At 46.1% G+C, this 27,826-nt stretch overlaps 4 protein-coding genes across 4 annotated transcripts in view; 2 read left to right on the top strand and 2 right to left on the bottom strand.

The window, feature by feature from the left end:
- The window catches only part of LOC135828264 (cubilin-like), a 48,236-nt gene extending 46,367 nt beyond the window's left edge, over nt 1–1,869 (bottom strand). Inside the window, exon 1 of the mRNA XM_065340713.1 lies at nt 1,657–1,869. Within this exon, the coding sequence (XP_065196785.1) occupies nt 1,657–1,686 (30 nt within the window). The 5' untranslated portion in view covers nt 1,687–1,869. The remainder of the gene's footprint in view (nt 1–1,656) is intronic.
- A 4,619-nt stretch (nt 1,870–6,488) lies between these two features.
- LOC135827978 (uncharacterized) lies at nt 6,489–9,054 on the top strand. Its single transcript, XM_065340415.1, has 2 exons — nt 6,489–8,633; nt 8,947–9,054. Exons 1-2 carry the CDS (start codon nt 6,489–6,491, stop codon nt 9,052–9,054), a joined length of 2,253 nt encoding a protein of 750 aa, XP_065196487.1.
- Nucleotides 9,055–10,799: 1,745 nt separating this feature from the next.
- Nucleotides 10,800–12,918, top strand: LOC135828421 (uncharacterized). The gene has a single exon (XM_065340868.1). It carries the CDS (start codon nt 10,973–10,975, stop codon nt 12,716–12,718), a length of 1,746 nt encoding a protein of 581 aa, XP_065196940.1. The 5' UTR covers nt 10,800–10,972; the 3' UTR covers nt 12,719–12,918.
- On the bottom strand, nt 12,856–16,396 carry LOC135828420 (uncharacterized). The gene is made up of 2 exons (XM_065340867.1): nt 15,840–16,396; nt 12,856–15,481 (listed from the first exon to the last, which is right to left on the bottom strand). The coding sequence occupies exons 1-2, from the start codon at nt 16,191–16,193 to the stop codon at nt 13,880–13,882; spliced, it is 1,956 nt and encodes a 651-aa protein (XP_065196939.1). The 5' UTR covers nt 16,194–16,396; the 3' UTR covers nt 12,856–13,879.
- Between the last annotated feature and the right edge of the window lie 11,430 nt (nt 16,397–27,826).

Consider the following 27,826-nt stretch of genomic DNA (forward strand, 5'->3'; position numbering starts at 1 on the left):
TATAACTGCTTCGTGTTACCTGTCTTGCTTTACAACTGCTCCACATGGGGCATCACTCGACAGACAATTGAAGCGCTGGAATCGTATCATCGGCGGCAACTTCGGCATATCTTGGGTATCAGGTGGCCCAACCGACTGTCGAACGATTTGGTTTACGAGCGCTGCAGTGCTGCTCCACTTGGCAACATTCTGGTGAATGCAAGATGGCGGTTGTTCGGCCACATCCTGCGATCAGATGAGCACACACCGGCTAGGGAGGCCATGAGTGGATTCTTTGGCTGCTCCGTGCCGGGATACCGTGGGCGGCCGCGGATCACGCTACCGGTCCTGCTGAATCAAGACGCGGAGCGAGTCGGCTGCCGTCTGAGGACTCCAAGGGACTTGCAGCTGATGGCTCAGCGAGCACTGGATCGCCGTGAATGGACATATCTGTGCAACGCAGTTACAGATGCGTACAAGGCAGAGTACTGGTGAAGGAAGTTGGCACTGCAATGGTTTGAGCTACATTCTTTGTTGTTGGTACTCTGATTATCCGTATTATCCGTATTCACATGGCCTTGCCATTCATTCAGTATATTAATGTCATCAATAATGATATTCTTGTTTGTATTAGTTTATGTGACACCATTTTCTATTTTTCTTTGCCTGCCTGCCTGCTGGCGGCCTTTTTTCGCATGGTTCGATGCAAGCGAATTTGGGCGAGCCCATTGACGCGGGAGCACAAATAATAATAATAATAATAATAAGTGTCGACTTGCAGGAGACAAAGCCATGCTTCAGCTCAACGCCCGCGTTGACGGAGCTCTGGTTGACCAACCAGCCGAACAGCTGCGAGTCGCGACTCCACACTGACAATCGGTGAGCTCTCATCCCTCACTTCCTTCCTCTCTTCACTCCATTTGATTAAACTGCTCCCTCTCCCGAAGGAGAGCGAGGAGAAACGTTGCTTCTCCAAACGTGCTGGGCCTGGCGCGATATGAATTACGTAATGTACGCACTCGGTATGGCAGTCCATGCTTTGCGCTTTCCGAAAACTAAATTTTCGAAAGCCAGGTTTATTCCGCCAGGCCCGAAGGTACCTCGCCAGAGTGTTGAAACTGGCAAATCAGTGAAAGCAATGTCTACATGACTGTATACTATTAGTGCATGCTCCATGGATTGTGCAATGAATAGTGTCTATACATGTAGGTAGGTAGGTACATTTTTATTTTTATTCGCAGAACCAAACGGGCGGTGTCGCCCAATTACATGGAAGCGAATGGAAACAATACAATATTGTAGGAAATAGCCTAACATGATAGCAGGGTGTGGTACAAAACATCTGCATGAAACGACCACGCGCGAACTGGATGCAAAGAGAACACGGTGTAGTATTCTAGGGAGAAGAGTCTGTATGGCAACATCCTCATGTCTCACGACATACTGGTCGAAAGAGAAGTTTGCCTCTGTGAATATCATAACCGTATATGCTGATGACACATTACAGGAGCACGCTTTAATTAATCCGGTCATCTAAGAATGCGAGAACAAGTCATTCATTTGAAGTCCAACATTATCCACCTCCAGTCTCAAATCTTTTCAGCACCAAAAGGCGATACCCACTCATTTAAATAATTGTACGTACATATACCATGGTATATCATTCAATGAACTCACCAGCAGGGCTGCTGAAAAGATGCACCTCATGATGGTCCGCTTAAATATCCTTCCGCTGCTCCTTGATAGCTCAGCCAACTTTCAAGACACACTACAATAGTGCAGAACATGGGCGTATAAAAGGTAGTTGTTCTCGGTGAGTTCCTTGAATTAGTTCGGAGCAGAAGCGGATACTATCATACGGTATGCCTGGGGACTTCGCTCTCCAATGTATCCATCGACGTTTGTGATCCTGCACTACTGGGGCAGTGCCATTTATCTTGCCTCATAATCTGCACGTAACGGGTAGCACCTGTTATGCACTTGTTCGTGATGGAGATGCGCTGCTTATCCTAGAGGTTCACGAGCGGGAATAACAAAGACCATCGCGACTCAACATCTGTCCGCACACGCACTCTGTGCATGGCATGGTCGTCAAAAATAGCCCTTGCGGCTTTTTGGCCGTCAATCCTTATCTGTTTATACCTGTCGTACAGGTATGTTATGTTACGTTATGTTATGTTACGTTATGTTATGTTACGTTACGTTATGTTATGTTACGTTATGTTATGTTACGTTACGCATATCGCGTGAGCTGCGACAACCGTTACTTGGAGGCGTGTCGCTGGTGTGGATGTTGGCCAGCGAACGCATGTTGTTGAGTTTGAACTCAACTAAGGTTGTTCTGCACGAAAGGACCATTGCATTCATTGCCTTGTGAATAGTGTATCCGTAGCCCTATCGATCTCTGTATGGGTAGCTGAGCAGATTTTCTACGGAATTCGCTATAGGCAAAGTACACTGAAGAAGCCAATGATGGTCTTTCAGCGAACAGCTTGCAGATACCAACTCTAGAGGAATTGGTGGGGTGGGTGGGTGAGACACACCGGAACCAAGTTCTGCCGACCATAATGGCCTCGGTATCACTGCTGGATACGCGGGATGGTGTAGGATATAGACATGTTCATCCATTCAAATGGGAGCGGTTTTTCCAGCCGTGCTGCTACCCACAGTGAAAACTGGGAACTTGTGGCCAGGCACAAGGGGTACATGGATGCAGCTAATGTGGTTTCTCGGCAATTGTGCCAGTGGTTGTGAGACTTATCCACTCACCCCCACCGTTAGACGCTGCATCTGCCGCAAGGGTTTACAGGGTGTTAGCGGCCGTCGTGAGTTCCCTTCGGGAATGGACACGATAATTTACCTTTTTACTTCCTTTAAAAAAAACTTTTTATCCATTCAAATCGCTTGGGCCGATGACGAAGGGAATGAATGCTGTACTGCCGTACTTATTGACGCGCAAGACGCTTGATTTTTCCGGTGGACACCAAGGATAACTTCCCATCCGACACCGTAGGTGAATTATTTACATTGGTACCATGGAAGGGCTTTGGAAAGAGGAAGACAGATCCCAGCTTCCAACTTCAGCATTCTTGGAGCGATGGATATGCTAGCGCTTGTTGCATCACGATTCATGATCACGATCTGCCTGTCTGTATCGTTGTTGGCTGACAACCATAGAGAACCGCAGACAAGCGCCACGGCATTTGTCACGTTCTGTATTTCCTTTGACCTCCTGGTGGCGTGCCTTAGACGTTGGAATAATGGTCTAGAGCGGGATTTATTTAGAAACTCTCAACAGTGAATTGATCAACGTGAGCCTCCCGCGACGTTGGCGGTTTCTGCGTTAGCGATTTATATTTTAATTAAAGGTTTTGTTAGGAAGGGGTTTGCTCCTCACACTGGAGCTCGCGCTTTTCCGCCGACGTGACTTGGCACTTGACGGAACTCACGACTGCCATTCAGAGCACGCGAGAAGTCCATCGAACCTTCGACTGGGCAAACCTGCAAGAAACCATAGCTCCCTGCTCAATACACAGTGTTTCAGTGAATTCACCCCTCATCAGTTGAGCTTGAGTAGGCTGAGCAAGATTGTACCCGAAGAGCACCACTTATATACATGTAGTGCTCTCCATGTACAAACATCACCACGGATACAAACGTGCAGAGACACTCCGTTTCCAGCGCGACAAACACCTCGTGAACACCAGATAGCAGCGTGAGTCAGTGTAGCCTCTGGACTGGTGAGAACAGACGTCGAGGGTTTGCTCCCCACACTGGAGCTCGAGCTTTTTTTCGGCCGACTTGACTTGACACTTCACTATAAACTCACGACTGCCATCCAGAGCACAAGAAAAGCTCATCCAAGTCGTGAGTGCAGTCAATTGTCAAATCAAGTCGGAGGAAAAGCGCGCGCTCCGTCCGGTGTGGGGAGCAAACCCTTTTCTAGCAAAATCGACACCGAAGAAGCTACCACATTATTTTTTTTTAAGTGTTTATTTCATGTACTGTAATTTCACAAATTTTCGGTGTACTTTTATTTTCGGTACTTTCGGTGCATCTGTTTCATACCTAAAATTTCAATACACCGAACAAACACTAACACACATAATCCAATAGGGAACTAATTCTCCGTACCGAAAATTTCTGTTCACCTAACCAAGCCTTTTGCTTTCATACCGAAAATATTGAGCACCGAAAATTTCTGAAATTAGAGTATTCAGGTGTTCCTATGTAGGTTTTGTGACCGGCCTCCTCCGGTTTTCGCAACTGCTCAAATTGTATTGAAATTAATACTTGTACCGGTTAACCGAAAAATAGTGCCAGTATTATTATTATTAAAATAATATTATACAAGGGCATCGCGATTCAAGATCTGTCCTTGCACGCACTCTGCGCATGGTACGTGCATCAAAAATGGACCTTTTGGCTTTTCTAGCTGTCTCATGGAAATACAATGCAAGGCCAAAATGTTACATGTTATCCGTACTTTGTGTCCAACACTAACAGTTATAGGCATGATGTTGTGTAGTCAGAAGGTGCAACAGCTAGCACAATCCAGACTGAAGTGATACTGACATTCAACGATCTGATGATAAGCTCTATGACTGACAGTGAGCTAGCAAAGGATGAGGTCCCTGAAGCACAGCAACAATGCACCGCTAGGGAACTACTGGCGTGGACATTGATATCCGGCTCGAATGACCGGACCCGGCGTCGTCAGTGCGTACGGAACGTTGCATGCACACCGGTGACACCGCACATGTTGATCGTACGCGAACTCACGGCTGCATGGCCAGCGCCCTGAGGCCGCTTGTTCTCCAACTGGATTTCCACGTCCACGACAGTACTGAGAAGTGATGGTTGTGTGGTCAGAGCATCGCTGGCCTCAACGGAACGTCCCTGGTTCAACTCCTAGCGGTGACAGACAATTTTGTCTCATAACATCGACAGGTGTCAAGTTGTGTCAAGTTGTCAACTTCCCGCCAGAGGCAGCATGCAGTGTACTACTACTAGTACTAGTGTGTTTGACACGACAAGCTGTAACTAACTACTTGGAAGTAGTAATAGTATTACATGTACATGTACTTGTGGCGGAGTAATGTTACGTTAGTCGTGTGAATGAGACGCTGTATCAGTTCTGCACACGGTAATCGCTGCTGCACCGGCAACATTGCTGGTCACATCTACAAAACGTATCGAAAAGGCCTGCACACCGATCGGTCCATTCTTTGTCATTGTGATTCACGACCAGTTTGTGATCATAAACGTCTCTAGTAGCGCTTTTTTGTTCTGTATTCTTTGAACCAAGCGATGCTCTAACAACTGAGCTATGGTGTAGTCGTCACCCAAGCAGAGACCGTTCAACGTTTTCTTCAGACTTCGTAACTCACACTTTCTGTGAATCCACACAGGCGGGTGGGACGCAATAACGCAGCCCTCACTGTACCCACACACTTCACGTACAAACTAGCACGTGAGGAGCCCCAAGTCATAAAATATTTTAAACTGGTTTTGAGGGAAAGAGACAAACGGGAAAAGTCTGAAGAAAAAATTGACTGTCACCACCAGGACTCGAACCAGGGACCCTCGCTTGTAGCCAGAGATGCTCTAACAACTGAGCATGGTGTAGTCGTCATCCAAGCAGAGACCGTTCAACGTTTTCTTCAGACTTCGTAACTCACACTTTCTGTGAATCCACACAGGCGGGTGGGACGCAGTCACGCAGCCCTCACTGTACCCACACACTTCACGTACAAACTAGCACGTGAGGAGCCCCAAGTCATAAAATATTAACTGGTTTTGAGGGAAAGAGACAAACGGGAAAAGTCTGAAGAAAAAATTGACTGTCACCACCAGGACTCGAACCAGGGACCCTCGCTTGTAGCCAGAGATGCTCTAACAACTGAGCATGGTGTAGTCGTCATCCAAGCAGAGACCGTTCAATACTTCAGACTTCATAACTCACACTTCGTGTGTGTTTGTGTGTGTGTGTGTGTGTGTGTGTGTTTTGAGTAAGCTGCCCAAGGAGGCAGTTTGAAATTTTTCTGCTCCTGACTTTTTCTTGTTTTTCGAGTACTTTTGGGCGAAAGAGAGGCCTGGAGCGACCCCTTGAGGGTTGTCTCCAGGGCCAGTACGTAGACAGTGAGCTGCCGACGACGGGAGCCACGTAGCAGGAGGACGAGGCGAGTTTTTTTGATACCGCCACCTCTTGCTGCGCCCGAAGTCGCCACTCGCGGTGGTGTGACGAGCCCCCGAGTGGAATATCTCCATCCAGCTCCGAAAAGCTATGAAGTACGTCAAGGAGAGGGAGAAGAGTGGGAGAGAGGGACGGCGCTGCTTGACGTTTGGGTCGTGGAATGTTCGCTCCCTTGTGGAAAGGAGTGGCGGCGTAGCTACGGCGAGCGTTTCTGGCCGAGTAGCAGAGGACAAGAAATGTCGTCGTGTTGCTGCCGAGCTGCACAGGTTGAGCGTGGCGGCGGCTGGATTGCAGGAGACACACTGGTTCGGCGATGACATTTATGTCGTCACACAGTGACGGTTTTACTATCTTGTGTTCGGGTCGCCCCGTGCCTGGCGATGGAGCTCCGGGCAACAGACGAGGAGAAGGAGTCGCCCTGGCACTCAATAAATTTGCAACAGACGCGTGGAAGAATGGTGGTTCGGTCTGGCGGGCTGTGGGCCCTCGTCTTGTCACTGCACGTCTCAAATTCGCCCTGCGTGGGGGAGAAGTCGCATGGGTGACGGTAGTCAGTGCGTATGCTCCGACTTATGCAGCTCCGCGTGCCAGCAAAAATCAGTTTTACGAACAGTTGCAGGAGGTAATAGCTGGCGTTCCTGACAGGGACTGCTGTATTCTGCTTGGAGACTTCAACGCCCGTGTGGGTTCAGGAACAGCTGACGATGGCTGGAGTGGTGTGCGCGGCATGCATGGTTTTGGACAGTTGAATTCCTCTGGAGATGAGCTACTGTCGTTTGCAGCAATAAATAATTTGTGGATCTGCAACACCTGGTTCCCCAAGCGGGATATCTTCAAGCGGACGTGGCAGCACCCCGGCTCTCTGCAGTGGCACTGCATCGACTATATCTTGATGCGTCAGGATCATCGGCGATTTTGCAGGGACGTGCGCGTTGTTCGTGGTGCTGAGTGTGGCAGTGACCACCAGCTGCTTTGTATAGTCTTTGAGTTCCCGCATCGCCCGGTGGGGGTTGCCCGACGTGGAGCGAGCCGGGGGCGCCGATTTAATGTCGGCAAGCTGCGGAGTAAGGCGGTGGCCGAGCATGATCAATCGGATTCCTGCGCATCCACGTTACAAGACGTCAACGATGTGGGACGTCGCCCCCCGCGCTGCGTGACCACCGCGGACAAGTATCGTGCCGCTTTATCTACTGGATTGCGAGATTGCTGGAGCAGCGATGGTAGCGTTGGGGAGAAGTGGACCCATGTGCGCAATACCGTGGTTGCCACAGCCGCTGATGTATTGGGCCCGAGCGAACGCCGTCAGGCCGACTGGTATGATGACAACTCTGCAACCATACAGCCCCTTCTGCGCGCCCGCAATGAGTGCTACGCGGAGTGGCTTGCCCACGGTCAGCAGAGGGGCGACACGTATTGGGCCAGCTTCGGGGCTGCTCGATCGCAAGCGCGCGCAGCCGTTGTAAATGCCAAAGAGGCTTGGATTTTGAATAAGGCACAGGAGGCAACAGAGGCGCGCTTCAACGGGGCAGTCGTCTGGAAATGCGTTCATGCTATCCACGCTGCATGTGAGGGATTAACTCCGTGCAAGACTTCCGCCATTAAGGACGAGAATGGAAACCTGTGCCAGTCGACTGAGGATCAATGCAAGCGGTTCCAGAGGCATTTCACATCTGTCCTGAACCCAGAGAGCTCGTACAACCCCGATATCATGGCTTGCGTTGAGCAGCGACCTGTAGTGTCGAGCCTTGAGGAACCACCAACCATGCATGAGATCTCCAAGGCCATTTCTCGACTTCGCAATGGCACCGCTGCTGGTTCATCGAGGATACAGCCAGAGTTGCTAAAGTTCGGTGGCGAGGAGCTCAACAACAAGCTCATGGAGCTGTTTGGAGATGTGTGGCGAGATGGCTGCGTTCCGCGGGAGTGGGCGGATGCTACCCTCATCCCCATTCCAAAGAAGGGAGATTTGTCGCAGTGCGACAATTGGCGGGGCATTGCGTTGCTGGATGTGGTCGGCAAGGTCTTGGCGAGTGTCCTTCAGAGAAGGCTGCAGGTATTCGCGGAGGAATTTCTCCCTGAGTCCCAGTGCGGGTTCCGGCGAGGGCGTGGCTGCTCTGACATGATCTTCACCGTCCGACAGCTCATGGAAAAGTCAATCGAACATCAGGCCAAGGGATTTTTTGTGTTTATCGACCTGAAGAAGGCCTATGATTCAGTGCCCAGGGGGTGTCTGTGGCAGGTCCTCGGCCGTGCGGGAGTACCAGAAAAGCTTATCAACATCATCCGGTCGTTCCACGACCCCATGTCAGCATCGGTGCAGTTCAACAACATATTATCAGACCCGTTCAGCATTGGCAATGGTCTTCGCCAGGGGTGCTCTATGGCGCCGGTCCTTTTTAATATCTTTATGTGGGCCGTGATGACCCAGTGGCAACACCGCGTCAGGAGAGTTGACGGGGTTGGCTTCGAGCTCCGCTCAGCATACAGCAGCGATTTATACCGTAAACCCCGCCGTGACGACCAACACCATTGCCTAACAGATTCCCAATTTGCTGACGACTCTTGTTTATTCGCTACGACTCGGTCTGGAGCGGGGGCAGCATTGTGCTGTCTTCACGAGGTGGCGTCGGGATTCGGCTTGACCATCAGTGCAACGAAGACTCAGTTTGTAGTTGTTGGCCCCGGCATCACGCTTACTGACCGCGCTCCCCTCCAACTTGGTCAAGCGGAGGTGGAATGCGTACCGCATTTCAAATACCTCGGTTCTGTAGTGGACAGCGGTTGCCGTTCGTCCCGGGACATCGCCGCAAGGATTGCCCAAGCCTCCAGGGCCTGCGGTGCTCTTCGGAGGTCTGTATTCTCCAATCCACATCTGCTGATGCACACCAAGCGGTGCGTATTCAATGCTTGCGTTCTGTCCCTGCTGTTGTATGGCTCTGAGTGCTGGACGCCCCTTCAGCATGACCTGCAGAAGCTCTCAACCTTCAGCATGAGGTGCATCCGATCCATCCTCGGGGTCTCTCGAAGCCGGATGTGGGACGAACACATCACCAACGAAGAGCTGCTGGTGCGCTGGGGAGACTCCGAGACGATTAAAGACAAAATTGCACATCGGCGGTTGGAGTGGTTGGGGCATGTGGCGCGGATGCCGGACAACCGCATCCCAAAACAGGTACTGTTTGGCTCCTTCTTGCAGCGTCGCCCAGCACATGGCCCACGCCGCAGATGGAAGGACTGCGCTGTCCGAGATCTACGTGCCCGTGGCGTGGAGGCATCATGGTATGATGTTGCATGTGAGTCTCGCGCGGAGTGGCGCAGCACCTACCAAGAGCCTGACAATGTGCCTGAGCCTCCGCCCCGAGTGGTATGTACGGTATGCGGACGGGATTTTGCACGGAAAGGAGACATGGCTCGGCATAAGTGTCTGGAGGAGCGTGCGCGGCCTGTGTCTGAGCAGCGGGGCGCCAGTCAGTGCGGGCGGTGTGGGCGGTGGCTGAGAAGCCGCGGTGGCTTGGTCCGGCATGTGTGTGCCTCAACGGTGGATGCCGCAGTGCCACCTGGAACTACCGTAGCGTCGGCACCGGCGGAGGGATGTTGTGCCGCGCATTGTGACAGGTGTGGTCGCTGCTTTCGCGGTGTCCGGGGACGGGGAAGGCATCGCTGTTCAAGGGTGGCTCATAGACCAACAGCAGAGGAGCGCTCAGCCTTCCAGCACGTGTGCATATGCGGCAAGCGGATGCGACTACCCGTGCACCTGGAGCGTCATCGAGCATCGTGTCCTCTCTCTCTCTCTTCTCAAGTTTCCCAGTGATGGGATCACGTGACCCTTTTGCGGCAGTGACTCTACAGGACAGGACAGGTGTGTGTGTGTGTGTGTGTGTGTGTGTGTGTGTGTGTGTGTGTGTGTGTGTGTGTGTGTGTGTGTGTGTGTGTGTGTGAGAGAGAGAGAGAGAGAGAGAGAGAGAGAGATAGAGAATGAATGTGTGTGTGCGTGTCTGAGATATAGAGAGTGAATGTGTGTGTGCGTGCGTGTGTGTGAGAGAGAGATTTAGAGAATGTGTGTGTGGACGCGCGTGTGAGTGTATGTGTATGTGAGAAAAGGGAGAGAGTGTGGGTGTATGTTTGTGTAGTGGTGTGGGCATGTGTGGATTTGGCATTTGTCCCCGGCTCTATTCTATATCATTCACGCGGGAACTACTGCTGCATAGCCCCAAGTCTGAAGACTTGGCAACTTCACGCCTGCACCTGACTCTTGCTCTATGACACGCGTCGCCTATGACACCCCTCAGAATTTCCCACCTTGCTCCCCCTTATGTTCTGGCTGCCCGTTTTGGATCCATCAGTTGCCTGATGATCGTAGTAATACGTGAAACTCAGAGTTGTAACAAAGCTTCCAAACTCTCTCTCTCTCTTGTATAAATAATTATAATAAGTTACACTATTGAACACAATGCAGTGAAACCTCGTTTACGTGCAAACAGAATACAATTGACAGTGGCATGGCGAATGATTAGAAGACAACACGAAAAAATGAAAACAATTGTATGTGTGAAAAAAACGCAAAAAGACGAGTTACACTATAGACCCTTTGCACAGCGTACGCATTATGTCATCATTATCATGACGTCAGGGACCCGTGCTAGGTTGGAAGCAACTTGGGACATGTCCCATCCTCGATTATAATAAATTATTATTGTTTTCAAATTGATATTAGAGTTTTCTTCCCCTTCTTCTTGCGCTTGTTCCTTGCCAAGCAGTCCGCTTTTTGCATTTCTGTAGTCTGTGTCCATTGTGGTGATGGGTATATGTTCTATTGCCCGCTGTACGAAGCGGACGGGTCGAGATAAAATCAAGAGGTTTTCTCTTCCCAATGTGAACTCGAAAACGAAAAGTGCTGACATCGAACTGGTCAAGGAGAGGCGACGGCTGTGGATTGCAGCGATAGCCAGAGCAGACCTAGTTGGGAAGACATTGGATGATGCTCGTGTTTGCAGCGATCATTTCATTTCCGGCCGCCCTTCTGAACTCTGGGACAAAACAAACCCAGATTGGGTTCCTTCGAAGAATTTGCCTGGTCCTGGCAAAAGGAAGGCGAGTGAGGAGCAGGTAGTGGAGCGTTATGCCCGTCGCAAAGCCAGACAGAGAGTGGAGGAGGCCCATTCAGAGGCTGCAGCTTCATTGGATGTCAATGATCCGCCACATCTGTGTGATGTTGGCGTTGCCTCGTTACAACCACCACCATCACCTGATGCTGGGCCTGCTGCTTTAGATCTGTCACCGCCACATGATGTTGATGATGAGAGTGACGTCCTTGTGGAGGAGAGCATGGATTTATCCAATTTTCCACCTGGCCAGCTGGTTCAAGAGCTAGACTTTTCTGAAGAAGGCAGTAAGGACACCAATGACAAATGCGTGGGGACGTTGTTATCTGGTGATGATATAACATTTGCCTTTCAATCTTTAACGGAAGCCACCTTCTCACCTTCTTCCCTCCATGCTCCAACGGCTAGCTCCAACAACTTGGACGTCCAGGTGCAGCTGGCCAGGCTATCTACAGAGAACAAGGGCTTGCAAGATAGGCTGACCAAGCTGACAGCGGAATACAAGGTGCTTGAAGGCAAATTGGCCAGTCACGCGCCGTTCACGCAAGCCAAGTTGCAAAATGATGGCGATGTGCGGTTCTTTACGGGTTTGCCAACCTTCGAGATGTTACTGGCTGTGTACGAGCATGTGCGTGAGGGAATGCCAGACTCATTTGGCTGTGCCTTGTCCCCGTTTCAAGAGATGGTTGTTGCCCTTGTGAAGTTACGGTTGGACTCATCATTACAAGACCTGGGCCATCGGATGGGTGTATCGGCTGGCACCATTTCCCGCATTCTTACCAAATGGTATACAGCCATGGACCGTCGACTATCACATTTGGTTGTCTGGCCAGGGAGGGAGGAGCTACAAGCGACAACACCAGTTTGTTTCAGGGAGGCGTTTGGCGTGAAAGTGTCATCAATCATCGACTGCTTCGAAGTGTTCATAGACAGGCCTTCAAACTTGTACACCCGTGCCCAGACATGGTCGAACTACAAACAACATAACACAATTAAAGTGCTGATTGGGATCACCCCGCAAGGTGTCATCTCCTTCATCTCCGAGCCGTGGGGCGGGCGCGTCAGTGACAAGTATCTAACCCAGCACTCTCAGTTCTTGTCAAACCTTTTACCTGGAGACATTGTCCTTGCAGACCGTGGCTTTGACATCCAGGAGCTAGTTGCCGTGCAGGGAGCCAAGCTCCACATCCCAGCGTTCACAAGGGGTAAGAAGCAACTGTCGGCCGATGATGTGCATACCACCCGCAGCATCGCAAACGTGCGCATCCACGTCGAACGAGTTATTGGGAATCTCCGCAAGAAATATTCTATTTTGCGAGGAATACTGCCGATTGATTTCCTGCGTAGTCGCTCTGGAGATGACCGACCTTTGATTTGCCGTATCATTCCTGTATGTTGTGCCCTGACCAATCTCTGTGATTCGGTTGTGCCTTTCGAGTGACTACACCTGTTGCCTGCGCCGATGACCCGTTTCGACTTCACTTGACTTGTCCACGGAGACGGTGGAGAGCCCGAACGTGATGGCTGTAGAGTGTGTGTGTGTGTTTTGTTGTTGCTGAAATCACAGTTGTCCTTTTTACAGTTTCCAGATTTGCAAGTTACCTTCATTGTAATGACACTGCCATATCATGATCATATTTCGCTTCACTTGATTTGTTCACGGTGACAGCGGAGACACCGAACATGTTGGCTGTGGGCTTTTTCCTCTGTTGCTTGTATCTTCTGATCTTATCCCGCAATCTGAGAGCTGCCATGCAGTCCCGTAGATACAGTTTGAAAAAATTTATAACGATTTACTCGTCTTGTGTCCCACATACATGTACAGACAACATTGGTTACAACGACATGCCTCCGGGCCTCAAAATCTTGTCCCTATATCCGCTGTATTGTTAGCTTGTGACAATACACCAGGGGCTTCTTAGCATGCAGCAATACCTACTTCTCGCTTGACTTCAATATACAGCAAGCAGAGCATGGGATATATTTTCACTCCCTGCATGGTTGAGACCAGCAAACACAATGCTTTGTGAGGTAGTGGTATTGTATTGGACTGGGGAACAGCCAAGGAAGGATGCCGCTTTTACGGACTAATATTAGCAGATGTGGAGAGATACTTGTACAAAACTACTACTCGTACGTCAGGCAGGCAAAGAAGAAATCAAATTTAGCAAAGAAATTCAGAAAATCAGAAAACATTCGCGTTCATGCTCTCCACATTCTCAGGTTATAAACAAAAACATCCTACTAGACTAACTTGTAATGGTCATGCCCGCAGTACAGTAGTTAGGGGCCAGGCAGCCAAGAGAGTACTGTGTCACTGGGGTATACAACCGGAATCCTTCTTCATAAACACATACACACACCCGTTACTTGCCCATTGCAACAGCAATGATAGCGAAAAGCTGTTCGTTCATTGTGCGTACAGGCACACACGCACGCACACACACACACATGTGCACACACACACACACACACGCGCGCGCGCACACACACACACGCGAGCTATATATGCTAAGGTCATTTCCAGTGGCAAGGGAAACTATAGTGGTTAATGAGTGGCACTACCACCATAAATAACACAAAATGACGAATACGTCAATGACTATAAAAAGGGGTACGCTGTATAACAGCAAGCACACAGCTTTCCATCCTCATCAGTCGTACATATATGATGAAAGTGGTGACCACAGCGGCAAGGACGAAGATCTAAAGAATAGGAGCATCCACTCTTGCAGCAGGCCTTCACCATTGACGGCGAATGAAGTGCCAGACTCGACGCCATCGGATACTGGACTTGGGCGATGCTCGCAGCTGACTGAAGAGAGAGGCTTTGCGTCGTCATTTGGACTGTCGAGGAAGATGTGGCTTCTCTGGCAGGCGACAACATTGGTGGTGGTTGTTGAGGGCCCATGGTAGTGCCAATACTAAGACGAGCACCCTTGGACGTATACCATTTCCCAACGAGCTCTGGCAAGATGCACCCAAAGAAGAACTTCTTCGCCTTTGTAATGAAGTCCTTCCAGGCATCACAGTCCGGGTAGATGCGTTCAACATGTAAATCATTCTTGCCATCCTCACAGAAGAGGCACAAACACAAATCACAGAAATCTGCTCCCGTAACATACAGCTGGGTCTGGATTTGCAAATAATAAGCGTGAGTCCGCTTGAGCTGTAACTTGCTCCCAACCATTTCCAGGCAAAACTTCTTGTCCTGGGAAGCCGAATCCAATGGAGTCCCCCGATGAGTATAAGGGCACTTCACCTCCACCAGACCGGATCCACAACAATCACATTGGACAATGCCATCCGGTGAGGCAGCGATGAATGGCAGCTCCTTGCTGATGACTAAACCAGAATCAGACACCTCGAAATTCATGTGATTGGCAGATATCATAGCAGTGTACCGCTCCCGTGCAGGGCCTTCGTGTTCTTGTCCCCAGCGTGTAGAGGGAGCACCCTTTGGCAGAGGATCGGGGTAGCATATAGCCTGGATGAGGCTCCTGGATGGAGACTGCGCAGATGTGTGACATATATCATACATTCGGGAAGCCGTCACACGGCCGGCTCTTTGTTCAAACCACACTCTGCTGCCAGATTGCATCCTTGTAGCTGTCTCAACAGCTGCCACTTCCCTCTCGCTTATGTCCACATTACTCTGTGCACACACATCAAGAAGCTGCTCATGGCTCATAGCGAGGCATTCCTCTTGATAAAGGCTATTCAGTGGCTTCGGGAGGGTGGGTGAAGTTGATGCTGGTACATAACCTGATAGGAAAGGCTTGATGACGGACAGGACGGCGGGCTTCGTTTTCAGGGACGCAAGGGTCTTATAGAAGCACTGCTTCTCGGCGTCTGAGGGTAGCTTCACACAGAGGCGCTTTGGGCTTGGGGGAGGTGACACATCTCGATCAAGTGCTTCCTGCCTCTGCTGAGGCGACGAGAAATCAATGTCTGCTACCCTGGCATACTCCATTTCCTTCTGAAAGGTTGGGACCTTCCACTGGCATGGCACTCCAGTTACGGTCGCGGCGGGTTCCTTATGCCGATGAACAGCCTCCAGGAAAAACAGAGTAGCAGCAACATGTGTGCACGTTTCTCCCAAGCCTGCCATACAGTTGCAGTGCGCACAGCAGACAACACCATCGGGGTCTGTGATAAGCCAACAGTGTAGTGGTGTTTCGCTGAACCTTTGTGAGTGACGGACCTGTGAGAGACATGGAGCACATGGAACACATGGAATGCACGTTCATCACTCACCAACAATTTGGAATGATTTGTACATATGCATACTGAGAAATATAGCCCTGGACATGTCCGCAAGAAGGGTATAGTAAGTACTACGTCAAGTCACAATCTCATGGCACAGTAAGTGGCGCATCTAGTACATGTGCTGAAATTTGTTTATCAATTATTCCCCTATAAGTTCAAAATTTGAACCACTTTCATACACACATACTAATCAGGAGTAAATAGCCAACTCAGCAGATTCAGTTTTGTCAGTTCTGCCATACTAGTGTTACCGATGAAGAGTGATTATTTATTGTGATGAACAAAACTCTTACCCGTGCTACAGTGACATGTTTCCCGCAGCACTCGAACGACTTCACTTCCTTCACCCAACCTGATACGAACTGGTTATATGCGTCAAGGCCCTTCTTTGCTTTAAACTGCTTTTTGGAGCAGAAACTCGTTTCATGGACCAAGTAGGACATAAGGTCAGACATTTCCACACACGGCTCAACAGGTTTCGCACCACGAGGAATGCCCAGCATTGGGTCGAATCCAGAAAGCAAAGACAATTTCTCTTCATATCGTTTCTTCCCAATGGAATCCAATTTCTCGGCATACACAGATAACTTGGGGGTAACTACTGGCTGCAGTGGGTCAGATGAGACTACAGGCTCCGTGTCCATCATAACAATCAATACAGACCAGTGGTAGAGCACGATGAAAGTGAAAATATGGACGTCAAAGTGGCATTCTCAATTGCCAAACATTCAATCTCCTTCACCATGTTCACGACATGTCCCATTTTGAAGAAACACCGTGCACGTGACAATGGTGAGTCATGGGTATGACGCGTGGCGTACAAAACGCAGCCTTTTTGGCCGCATATGCAAAGGGTCTATTGAATGTTCACTAACACCACCAGTTACTTGAAAATCCGCTCATGAAATCTGCACATGAAATCTGCTCATGAAATCTGCTCATGAAATCTGCTCATGAAATGGGATGTGAGGTCCTTGTCCAATGGCGAGAGGCGAGAGGCGAGTCCACAGTTGTAGCCCTTACTGTATTCAGGTAGAACTCTCCTAATTGGAAGTTGATTGTTCTAAACTGCCGAGGGAAACTATTTGGTAAGGTGCACTCAAACAATCTCGTTGAAGTTTTGATAATAGAAAATTGGTCGGCAGTCCAACTCTTACTAAAGCCCACTGCTGTCGACGTCAACTATGTCCTGTTGAAATTGAAGGGGCCACGTGAAGCAAATTGAGCGATGGGACACATTGACACATCATCAATCATAGTTTTGTGCTCATCAGATATTACGCTTGTTTACATGTACAAATGATACAAGCGGCACAGGCACAGGCGAACGAGATATAAAATAGCATCACAAAATAGAACAATGGTTTGAAGACTCCGCAGGTTTGTACATGGTCTGTAAAATGGCGGTCCCCACACGCCGACCATCTCATTCATGATCTACAGCAAGAAGGCCGCATTGAGTTCACCTTTGGCGAAGGAAAAGTACGTAGGTGTTGTTGCACTGTTTAAAAGTAGTGTCGGATTTCTGTCACATTTTGAAACTCTTCCTCTTTCATCATCATCACCAGCAGCAGTGGGTCTTCACATTGCTTATTTAACTTTTCATTTTTCATTTTTGCTTCATCGGCGCTCTTTGAATTTGTGTGTCAACACTGTTGAGAAGTTCGATGTTAAGCAGCAGATAGGGCCTGGTGACTAGTCGGTGTGTGGTGCTATCTTGTTTGGCAGGTTTGTGCAACAATTAGGCCTTGACAGATTATGCTAGCATAATTTTTCGCATAATTCCTACCAAAATCGAATAATCGCATACTTCGAGGCAAATTGCATACGAATCGCATAAATTGGAATAATCCGCCTGTTCGCATCAAATTCCATTCAGCTGTACATGTACATGTTCTACAAGTACAAGTACAAGTAGATGCACCAGAAAGTCGTAGGTTTACGACTCCCTTGACAACATGTCCAGTCCACTACAATCAGTGACCAGGGTGACGGTCGCAGCTAGGTCGGACGGTGCTTTGACCCCGTTGAACTTTTGCCACTACAGTACAATGCCCTCGACAAAAAAATTTAACTTGTTATTTTGCACAGAACCATCATATACATTAGCAGCATATGTGAGCATAATGCAGAATAATATGATAACTTTTAGCATAAAAATAGCATAATTCTGCAATTTTTTCAGCAATGCGAAAAGCATAATTTCACGAAAATATTAGCATAATCTGTCAAGGCCTAGCAACAATGCATTGTGCAACAGTACATAGTCGATGGCAACCAGCAACAGCTTCCTAGATTGTTTCCTCTTTCTTGGACTCGCCAGGCAATCCTGGGTGGACATCCTCAGGTTGAACGACTAGATTGGTTAATATTAGGTTTGGACACTCTTCACATGCAGGTCTGTATATACCTCTTAATTTGCTAAATCCTATATATAGGATTTTGGTCATATTTTTCAACTCAAAATGGGTGTGGCATGAGAATAGCAAAAAGTATGTGACCAATTCTTCCTTGCTAGGTCTTAGTAGATATCGAGAGTTGAATAAGATAATTTTTTCAAACATTACCATCTCAGGCTCATCTCCTTGCCCAATATTACTAAGGCCTGTGCCCTATTTTTCGAATCCTATATATAGGATTTGAGATTTTATTGGACCTTGTTTTATCCTTAAAACTGGTAGTTTCATGACGGCATGTGCGATATGGCGTCATGAAACCACCCCGTGCCACACCTGCAATGTTCTTCTGTACATTCACTGCTTCAGTCCTTTCCATGACAGCAGCTGAACAATTATGCTCAAATTTCCAATTATTGCTGAAAATGGATATTCATCAGAAATATTATCCCCCTATGAATCTAAAATGTAAACATTCATGCCTCAAACATATTAACAACTTCCATGAAAACCATTATGTCGTTATTATTGGTCGTGATGACCAATAACAAAGGCATAAAAGGCACACATTTTCAAATCCTATATATAGGATTTTCGGTCAGCAAATTAAGAGATAGAATCTGTAAAAAAATGGCCACAGCCTATAAACCTCTCTAACACACTCGACTTAGGCCTCCGCCTTTGGGTAATCCACAAATAAATAAATAAAAATAATGATTTAACATGCACAGCAGGGAGTCGTAAAATACGACTCCCTGGTTAGATGCACACATTCTGTGGAAGATGTTGTGGATCCTCTTTTTGGACTCATCCTCTTTTGTTTTTTGTTTTTTTTACCTGAAAAGCATGTTAATACAGATGGATGTTCAGTGACATTGATGTAGATGAGAATACTCACAAGAGTGTGTGTGACAATCCGGTGAGAGGTTAAACGGCAGTGTTTGGTAAAAATTTGTCCCTATCCATCTGCACACATGTATAGCAATTTTTTTAGTTTTTTAAAAAGAGTAATTAAAGCCTCTTTTACGGGCGAACAAAACACAATTTGCATGATGGCGGAGGATTAAAAAACAAATCGCATAATGATGACGTCACACGTGATCAGAGAGCAAGAGAAGCATGGCATAGTCCGGGCCAAGGCTCAACGCCGGCTGACAACGGGACACCCTAGCCTCCACGACAGCCAGGTATAGCAAGTACAATATTCACTACTAACCTAATAACCGCTATGGCTTGTACGCATTAAGCTTCTTACAAGTAGGTGCAGATCGCTGGAATTCGCTCCCTGCTTGAATTCGCTCCCTGCTTCTGTTCGTATTTGCTCTACGCTATCAGACTTCCGCTCATCTATACAAAAACATAATAGGGTACCCCGTAAGAAGGCCTTAGGCCTGTGGGAATGCCCTATTAAAAAATTAATAAATAATAATAATAATAATTTGTAAGAAAGGGTTTGCTCCCCACACCGGAGCTCGCGCTATTCCGCCGATATTACTTGACACTTGACTGACTCACGACTGCCATCCAGAGCACACGAGAAGTCCATCGAACCTTCGACTCGGCAAACCTGCAAGAAAGCACCACTCCCTGCTCAATACACAGTGTTTCGGGGAATTCACCCCTCATCAGTTGAGCTTGAGTAGGCTGAGGAAGATTGTGCCTGAAGAGCACCACTTATATAGTGCTCTCCAGGTACAAACATCACCAGGGATACAAACTTACAGAGACGCTCCGCTTCCAGCGCGATAAACACCTCGTGAACACCAGATAGCAGCGTGAGTCAGTGTCGCTCCTGGACGGTGAGACCAGACGTTGAGGACCCTCGGTCATTCGCAACGCTGTCACCTCCAAACCAACTAGTCGCAAGCCCGCGCTGGGCACAACAGTACGAAGTAGTGGTTGCGACTTCGGCGATGATGATTTGTAAGAAAGGGTTTGCTCCCCACACCGGAGCTCGCGCTATTCCGCCGATATTACTTGACACTTGACTGACTCACGACTGCCATCCAGAGCACACGAGAAGTCCATCGAACCTTCGACTCGGCAAACCTGCAAGAAAGCACCACTCCCTGCTCAATACACAGTGTTTCGGGGAATTCACCCCTCATCAGTTGAGCTTGAGTAGGCTGAGGAAGATTGTGCCTGAAGAGCACCACTTATATAGTGCTCTCCAGGTACAAACATCACCAGGGATACAAACTTACAGAGACGCTCCGCTTCCAGCGCGATAAACACCTCGTGAACACCAGATAGCAGCGTGAGTCAGTGTCGCTCCTGGACGGTGAGACCAGACGTTGAGGACCCTCGGTCATTCGCAACGCTGTCACCTCCAAACCAACTAGTCGCAAGCCCGCGCTGGGCACAACAGTACGAAGTAGTGGTTGCGACTTCGGCGATGATGATTTGTAAGAAAGGGTTTGCTCCCCACACCGGAGCTCGCGCTATTCCGCCGATATTACTTGACACTTGACTGACTCACGACTGCCATCCAGAGCACACGAGAAGTCCATCGAACCTTCGACTCGGCAAACCTGCAAGAAAGCACCACTCCCTGCTCAATACACAGTGTTTCGGGGAATTCACCCCTCATCAGTTGAGCTTGAGTAGGCTGAGGAAGATTGTGCCTGAAGAGCACCACTTATATAGTGCTCTCCAGGTACAAACATCACCAGGGATACAAACTTACAGAGACGCTCCGCTTCCAGCGCGATAAACACCTCGTGAACACCAGACAATCTTCCTCAGCCTACTCAAGGTCAACTGATGAGGGGTGAATTCCCCGAAACACTGTGTATTGAGCAGGGAGTGGTGCTTTCTTGCAGGTTTGCCGAGTCGAAGGTTCGATGGACTTCTCGTGTGCTCTGGATGGCAGTCGTGAGTCAGTCAAGTGTCAAGTAATATCAGCGGAATAGCGCGAGCTCCGGTGTGGGGAGCAAACCCTTTCTTACAAATCATCATCGCCGAAGTCGCAACCACTACTTCGTAATAATAATAATAATAATAATAATAATAATAATAATAATAATAATTTTAAACTCGGATGTTGAGCCATAAATAAATGTAGAAGAGAAAAGGACATATGGATACGAGTTATGGATACAGAGTTATGGATACATATGGATACAGTCCGTTGGGACTGTAGCTTTTGCTCGTTTTCGTTGCGCTTGCCTTCCCCTCTTTGGTCTTTCCAAAACCTTGAACCTTCCAAGTTGGAAGGCTGTCGGTTAGCGCTACGGACATGTGTTGAAGTTAGGTGTCAGGACGTCGAATGTCTCAGTACTCTGTCAGTTTTGTGCCTAGTTATTGCACTTTCTGACTGTATATAGTATCATGTTACAGTGATGGAGAGTTACTCTTAACTCGTATCCATATGTCCTTTTCTCTTCTACAATAATAATAATAATAATAATAATAATAATAATAATAATAATAATAATAATAATGTAAAAGAGAAAAGGACATATGGATACGAGTTAAGAGTAACTCTCCATCACTGTAACATGATACTATATACAGTCAGAAAGTGCAATAACTAGGCACAAAACTGACAGAGTACTGAGACATTCAAGTCACCCAAGTTGGGTGGTGTGCTGCTTTGCTGCTTCGAATTGTAGTTAGACCGCTTTGTCAAATATCGTACTGGTCTCGTCATCGTCCAGTAACAATCGACATTCTTTGTTCCGTTGGGACTGTAGCTTTTGCTCGTTTTCGTTGCGCTTGCCTTCCCCTCTTTGGTCTTTCCATAACCTTGAACCTTCCAAGTTGGAAGGCTGTCGGTTAGCGCTACGGAGATGTGTTGAAGTTAGGTGTCAGGACGTCGAATGTCTCAGTACTCTGTCAGTTTTGTGCCTAGTTATTGCACTTTCTGACTGTATATAGTATCATGTTACAGTGATGGAGAGTTACTCTTAACTCGTATCCATATGTCCTTTTCTCTTTTACATTTATTTATGGCTCAACATCCGAGTTTCAAATAATAATAATAATAATAATAATAATATGAAACTCGGATGTTGAGCCATAAATAAATGTAGAAGAGAAAAGGACATATGGATACGAGTTAAGAGTAACTCTCCATCACTGTAACATGATACTTTATACAGTCAGAAAGTGCAATAACTAGGCACAAAACTGACAGAGTACTGAAACATTCGACGTCCTGACACCTAGCTTCAACACATCTCCGTAGCGCTAACCGACAGCCTTCCAACTTGGAAGGTTCAAGGTTATGGAAAGACCAAAGAGGGGAAGGCAAGCGCAACGAAAACGAGCAAAAGCTACAGTCCCAACGGAACAAAGAATGTCGATTGTTACTGGACGATGACGAGACCAGTACGATATTTGACAAAGCGGTCTAACTACAATTCGTAGTCAACTAGTCCATCACAATGTCATGCATGAGGAGTACTGTAGGAGTTTGGCTTTCGGCTTGTACAATTCGTTTTCGCAAAGCTTCCCTTTCTTTACTTATCTTTGATATTTATGACCCACCCAAGTTGGGTGGTGTGCTGCTTTGCTGCTTCGAATTGTAGTTAGACCGCTTTGTCAAATATCGTACTGGTCTCGTCATCGTCCAGTAACAATCGACATTCTTTGTTCCGTTGGGACTGTAGCTTTTGCTCGTTTTCGTTGCGCTTGCCTTCCCCTCTTTGGTCTTTCCATAACCTTGAACCTTCCAAGTTGGAAGGCTGTCGGTTAGCGCTACGGAGATGTGTTGAAGCTAGGTGTCAGGACGTCGAATGTTTCAGTACTCTGTCAGTTTTGTGCCTAGTTATTGCACTTTCTGACTGTATAAAGTATCATGTTACAGTGATGGAGAGTTACTCTTAACTCGTATCCATATGTCCTTTTCTCTTCTACAATAATAATAATAATAATAATAATAATAATAATAATAATAATAATAATAATAATAATAATAATATACAAATAATCTACGTGGAGATAAAAGTTTAATAATAGCAATGAAAAGTATGAATGCCGCAGACATCACCACGCAACATGACAATTTGTTCAAGGTTTGGTTTTGTGTGTTTCCAAAATCGATTTTCACGTTCCGATCATCAGTGGAAATACGGAACTAAAGAGATCAAGGGAAAAACAAAGGTTAAAAATCCAAAGAAGTGTGACACATGACGGGTAACTTGTGGTAAGTTTTACAAAAATTTATTTTAGTTCTCACTTTTTGTAAAACTTACCACAAGTTACCCGTCATGTGTCACACTTCTTTGGATTTTTAACCTTTGTTTTTCCCTTGATCTCTTTAGTTCCGTATTTCCACTGATGATCGGAACGTGAAAATCGATTTTGGAAACACACAAAACCAAACCTTGAACAAATTGTCATGTTGCGTGGTGATGTCTGCGGCATTCATACTTTTCATTGCTATTAATAATAATAATAATAATAATAATAATAATAATAATAATAACCTGGACCTGGGCTTGAGTTTTCGCTGGCTGAAATCGCCAACGATCAGGCCTGCGACAGAGGGACTCTTGCTGGCTGTACAGGATCAGGCCATTGCGACCAGGCACTATCAGGTCACGGTCATTGGACGGGGAGACGTTGTGGACATTTGTCGAGTTTGCGGCACTCGCGGAGAAACAGTTGATCACATTGTGGCCTGTTGCCCAGCCCTAGCCAAAACACTGTATATCGAACGGCATGACACGCTCGTCAAGTTGGTGCATTGGGCACTATGCAAGCGGCATGGTCTGGGTCAGCCGGGAAGCAACCCGCTGAAGCATCATCTTGTGCCTGTCACGGAAAATCCTGACATGAAGCTCCTGTGGGAGTTCAATATCCCAACGGATACGCAAGTGCGCCACAACCGTCCAGACCTGGTGTTGCGGTCCAGCACACAGGTGCTGCTGATGGATGTCAGTGTTCCACTGGACCAGAATGTGCCCACAAAAATCGCCGAAAAAATAACAAAGTACGCTCCCCTTTGCCAAGAGCTGCGGCGCATCTGGCATGTGGATGATGTCCGCGTTGTGCCCCTGGTTGTTGGGGCGCTTGGTGGACTGACTGGTGTGTCCCTCTCACACTTTGTGTTGGCATTGGCAGGCACTCTGCGCATTGAAAGGGCTCAGCAATGTGCTATCCTGGGCACGCTGAACATCATCAAGTCGGTTCTTGGCATTCGGCATTAGGCTCCTCATGTTACGGGTAGAGCTAGTCTGTATAAACCTCCAATACCGCATTTGCTTTGACATCCATGAATGTGCAGTATGACGGTTCTCACAGCCTGATTTTTCTCTTGCCATTTGAGTATGTCCGGCATTCATCTCTTCCTCTATTTCTACAGGCCTATTCCTGTACTGGTAGTCCATTTTTGTAGTTACTCTTTTTGTATTCGAATATGTCCTGTCCTCCTCCATCTTTTTGTATTCGAATATGTCCTGGCATCCTCCATCGTACTGCTTATTTCTGTCCGTCTCTCAGTTTCTGCGTCGGCTTTCAATATTTTTGCTTTGGTTTTTACAATCCTTTTTGCTTCGGTCTTCATTGCGTTGGCCATTTATCTATTTTTTTTTTCTCTCATTACCCTTGGTCTCTTTTGGCCCGGTGATGGGGTTCTTACCTCATGTCATGACAACGTGAGTGAAATAAAGCCAACTCCATAATAATAATAATAATAATAATAATAATAATAATAATTTAAAGAGTCGGCGTGGAGAAAGCAATTTTATTAGTGCAATTAGGAGTATAATCGATGCAGACATGGCCAGACAACAACGAGTTCATGGAATTTTTAAGGATTTTTATGTTATTCAAAATCGATTTTCGTGTTCCGCTCATCAGTGAATAGTATCGGAACTGAAGGTACTGTGTACAACAATAGAACATTTTATAACAGCATAATTAATTAAAAGTGTGAACAACAAAGGAAGTGCTACAGCATTACATAATAGGTGTCAAACATAGTGCTAACGTATATAACTGAGTGCAGCCACAAAGCAAGAGGTGATACAGTGCAACATGACACAACATTTACATCTGATAACCAGCTACGAGAACAACTTTAGCGCGACTACATGCTTCTTTTGTTTACAAAGAACAGGATTATGCACACGAATACATACAGCTTCCAGAACCTTCAACTGCTTAACATAACTTGCACGGCACAAAACAGAAAAGTGAGAATCATCGTACACACCAAGACAATCTGGACGTGATAACAAGTGACAAAATACAGCTGACTTTTTGCTCACGTCGCTCTCTTCCGTCTCATCCCGCTCCTTTCCTTCGACCTCCTCCGCCTTATCCTCGTCCTCCGTCTCATCTTCATCATCATCGTCCTCATCACCACCATCATCATCATCAGTCACTTCCTCATCATCCGTTTGATGCTCAGTCTCACTGCACTCCTTATCAGCCTCCAACATGGCTCCATCATCTCCAACAGCATCACAAGTCGTTTGACCGCTGCTCCGCGTCACCGTTGCTGGGTTCTCTGCTACTGCACACCCATTTCCACTGTCCATTTTGCGTGGGCCAAGTCCATTCCGTGCATAAATTTCAAGTGAATAGTTTGCTGTGCTTCTTCTGGGTCTATGGGTGAGGATATTGGTTTCATTTTGGTTTGTCGATGATCTCCCTCTCTGTCCAGACACAGTCGGCACCGTGGATCCCAGCACCGGGGGGGCTGTTGGAGATGATGGAGCCATGTTGGAGGCTGATAAGGAGTGCAGTGAGACTGAGCATCAAACGGATGATGAGGAAGTGACTGATGATGATGATGGTGGTGATGAGGACGATGATGATGAAGATGAGACGGAGGACGAGGATAAGGCGGAGGAGGTCGAAGGAAAGGAGCGGGATGAGACGGAAGAGAGCGACGTGAGCAAAAAGTCAGCTGTATTTTGTCACTTGTTATCACGTCCAGATTGTCTTGGTGTGTACGATGATTCTCACTTTTCTGTTTTGTGCCGTGCAAGTTATGTTAAGCAGTTGAAGGTTCTGGAAGCTGTATGTATTCGTGTGCATAATCCTGTTCTTTGTAAACAAAAGAAGCATGTAGTCGCGCTAAAGTTGTTCTCGTAGCTGGTTATCAGATGTAAATGTTGTGTCATGTTGCACTGTATCACCTCTTGCTTTGTGGCTGCACTCAGTTATATACGTTAGCACTATGTTTGACACCTATTATGTAATGCTGTAGCACTTCCTTTGTTGTTCACACTTTTAATTAATTATGCTGTTATAAAATGTTCTATTGTTGTACACAGTACCTTCAGTTCCGATACTATTCACTGATGAGCGGAACACGAAAATCGATTTTGAATAACATAAAAATCCTTAAAAATTCCATGAACTCGTTGTTGTCTGGCCATGTCTGCATCGATTATACTCCTAATTGCACTAATAATAATAATAATAATAATAATAATAATAATAATAATAATAATTCTTTATTATTGTTTTGATGTTGGAGTTCGGATTGAGTTTCTTTCCTTTCTTCCTCTTCCTTCAACTAGTTCTTGTCCCTTTGGTTTTTAGGTTTTATTTATTTATTTATTTTTGTTTTTGTTTTTTCACTTTCTTTTTGCTGTCCCACCCATGGAAATATTTCCCGGTGGGTCTGGCTTATCGCCTTCGAAAGAAGTGAATAAAGGAGAAATAATAATAATAATAATAATAATAATAATAATAACTGGTTTGAGGGAAAGAGACATAATATAATAATAATAATAATAATAATAATAATAATAATAATAATAATAATAATAATAATAATAATAATAATAATAATAATAATAATAATAATAATAATAATAATAATAATAATAATAATAATAATAATAATAATAATAATAATAATAATAATAATAATAATAATAATAATAATAATAATAATAATAATAATAATAATAATAATAATAATAATAATAATAATAATAATAATAATAATAATAATAATAATAATAATAATAATAATAATAATAATAATAATAATAATAATAATAATAATAATAATAATAATAATAATAATAATAATAATAATAATAATAATAATAATAATAATAATAATAATAATAATAATAATAATAATAATAATAATGCAATGAATATAACTAAATGCGCACTCATATCACAACCATGGGGACGAATCATGTATTCCAGAACGTTTTCTTGTCACAATTATCAATGGAATTCGTGACTAAAGAGAATGATGAAACTACAATAGGATTTATACACTTGCAGTGGAACAGCGAGGATACAAGCATAGTAAGAAAAATAGCACAAACCTAGGAACAATTTGCACAGGTAATAAACTATAGGTGAGGTGAGAAATAATAGGAAATTCAGCAAGTGCAGTGTGACAATGGACATGCATGTGTAAGTGTGTGTGAGTGCGAATTTACTGGAATAGCGTAAGTGCGGTGACATTTTCTTTTTGTTTACAAAGATTTGGATCACGAATGCGAATGTAGACTGCTTCTAGAACTTTCAACTGCTTGAAACTACTTGCAGAACGAACAACACTGAACCAAGAATCATCATAACTTTCATTCGCACTCACACACACTTACACATGCATGTCCATTGTCACACTGCACTTGCTGAATTTCCTATTATTTCTCACCTCACCTATAGTTTATTACCTGTGCAAATTGTTCCTAGGTTTGTGCTATTTTTCTTACTATGCTTGTATCCTCGCTGTTCCACTGCAAGTGTATAAATCCTATTGTAGTTTCATCATTCTCTTTAGTCACGAATTCCATTGATAATTGTGACAAGAAAACGTTCTGGAATACATGATTCGTCCCCATGGTTGTGATATGAGTGCGCATTTAGTTATATTCATTGCATTATTAAGATTATTGTCTCCACGTCGCCTTTTTAAATAATAATAATAATAATAATAATAATAATAATAA

Source organism: Sycon ciliatum, chromosome 12, assembly GCF_964019385.1.
Source record: "Sycon ciliatum chromosome 12, ocSycCili1.1, whole genome shotgun sequence".
Lineage (NCBI taxonomy): Eukaryota > Metazoa > Porifera > Calcarea > Leucosolenida > Sycettidae > Sycon > Sycon ciliatum.

Bases quoted from the DNA above. Each gene is read 5' to 3' on its own strand.
- LOC135828421 (XM_065340868.1), top strand. From the start codon at position 10,973: ATGGGTATATGTTCTATTGCCCGCTGTACGAAGCGGACGGGTCGAGAT.
- LOC135828420 (XM_065340867.1), bottom strand. From the start codon at position 16,193: ATGATGGACACGGAGCCTGTAGTCTCATCTGACCCACTGCAGCCAGTA. The intron at 15,482-15,839 runs GTAAGAGTTTTG...TGTCTCTCACAG, and splicing joins AACATGTCACTGTAGCACGG to GTCCGTCACTCACAAAGGTT.
- LOC135827978 (XM_065340415.1), top strand. From the start codon at position 6,489: ATGACATTTATGTCGTCACACAGTGACGGTTTTACTATCTTGTGTTCG. The intron at 8,634-8,946 runs GTTGGCTTCGAG...TCGGTTCTGTAG, and splicing joins GCGTCAGGAGAGTTGACGGG to TGGACAGCGGTTGCCGTTCG.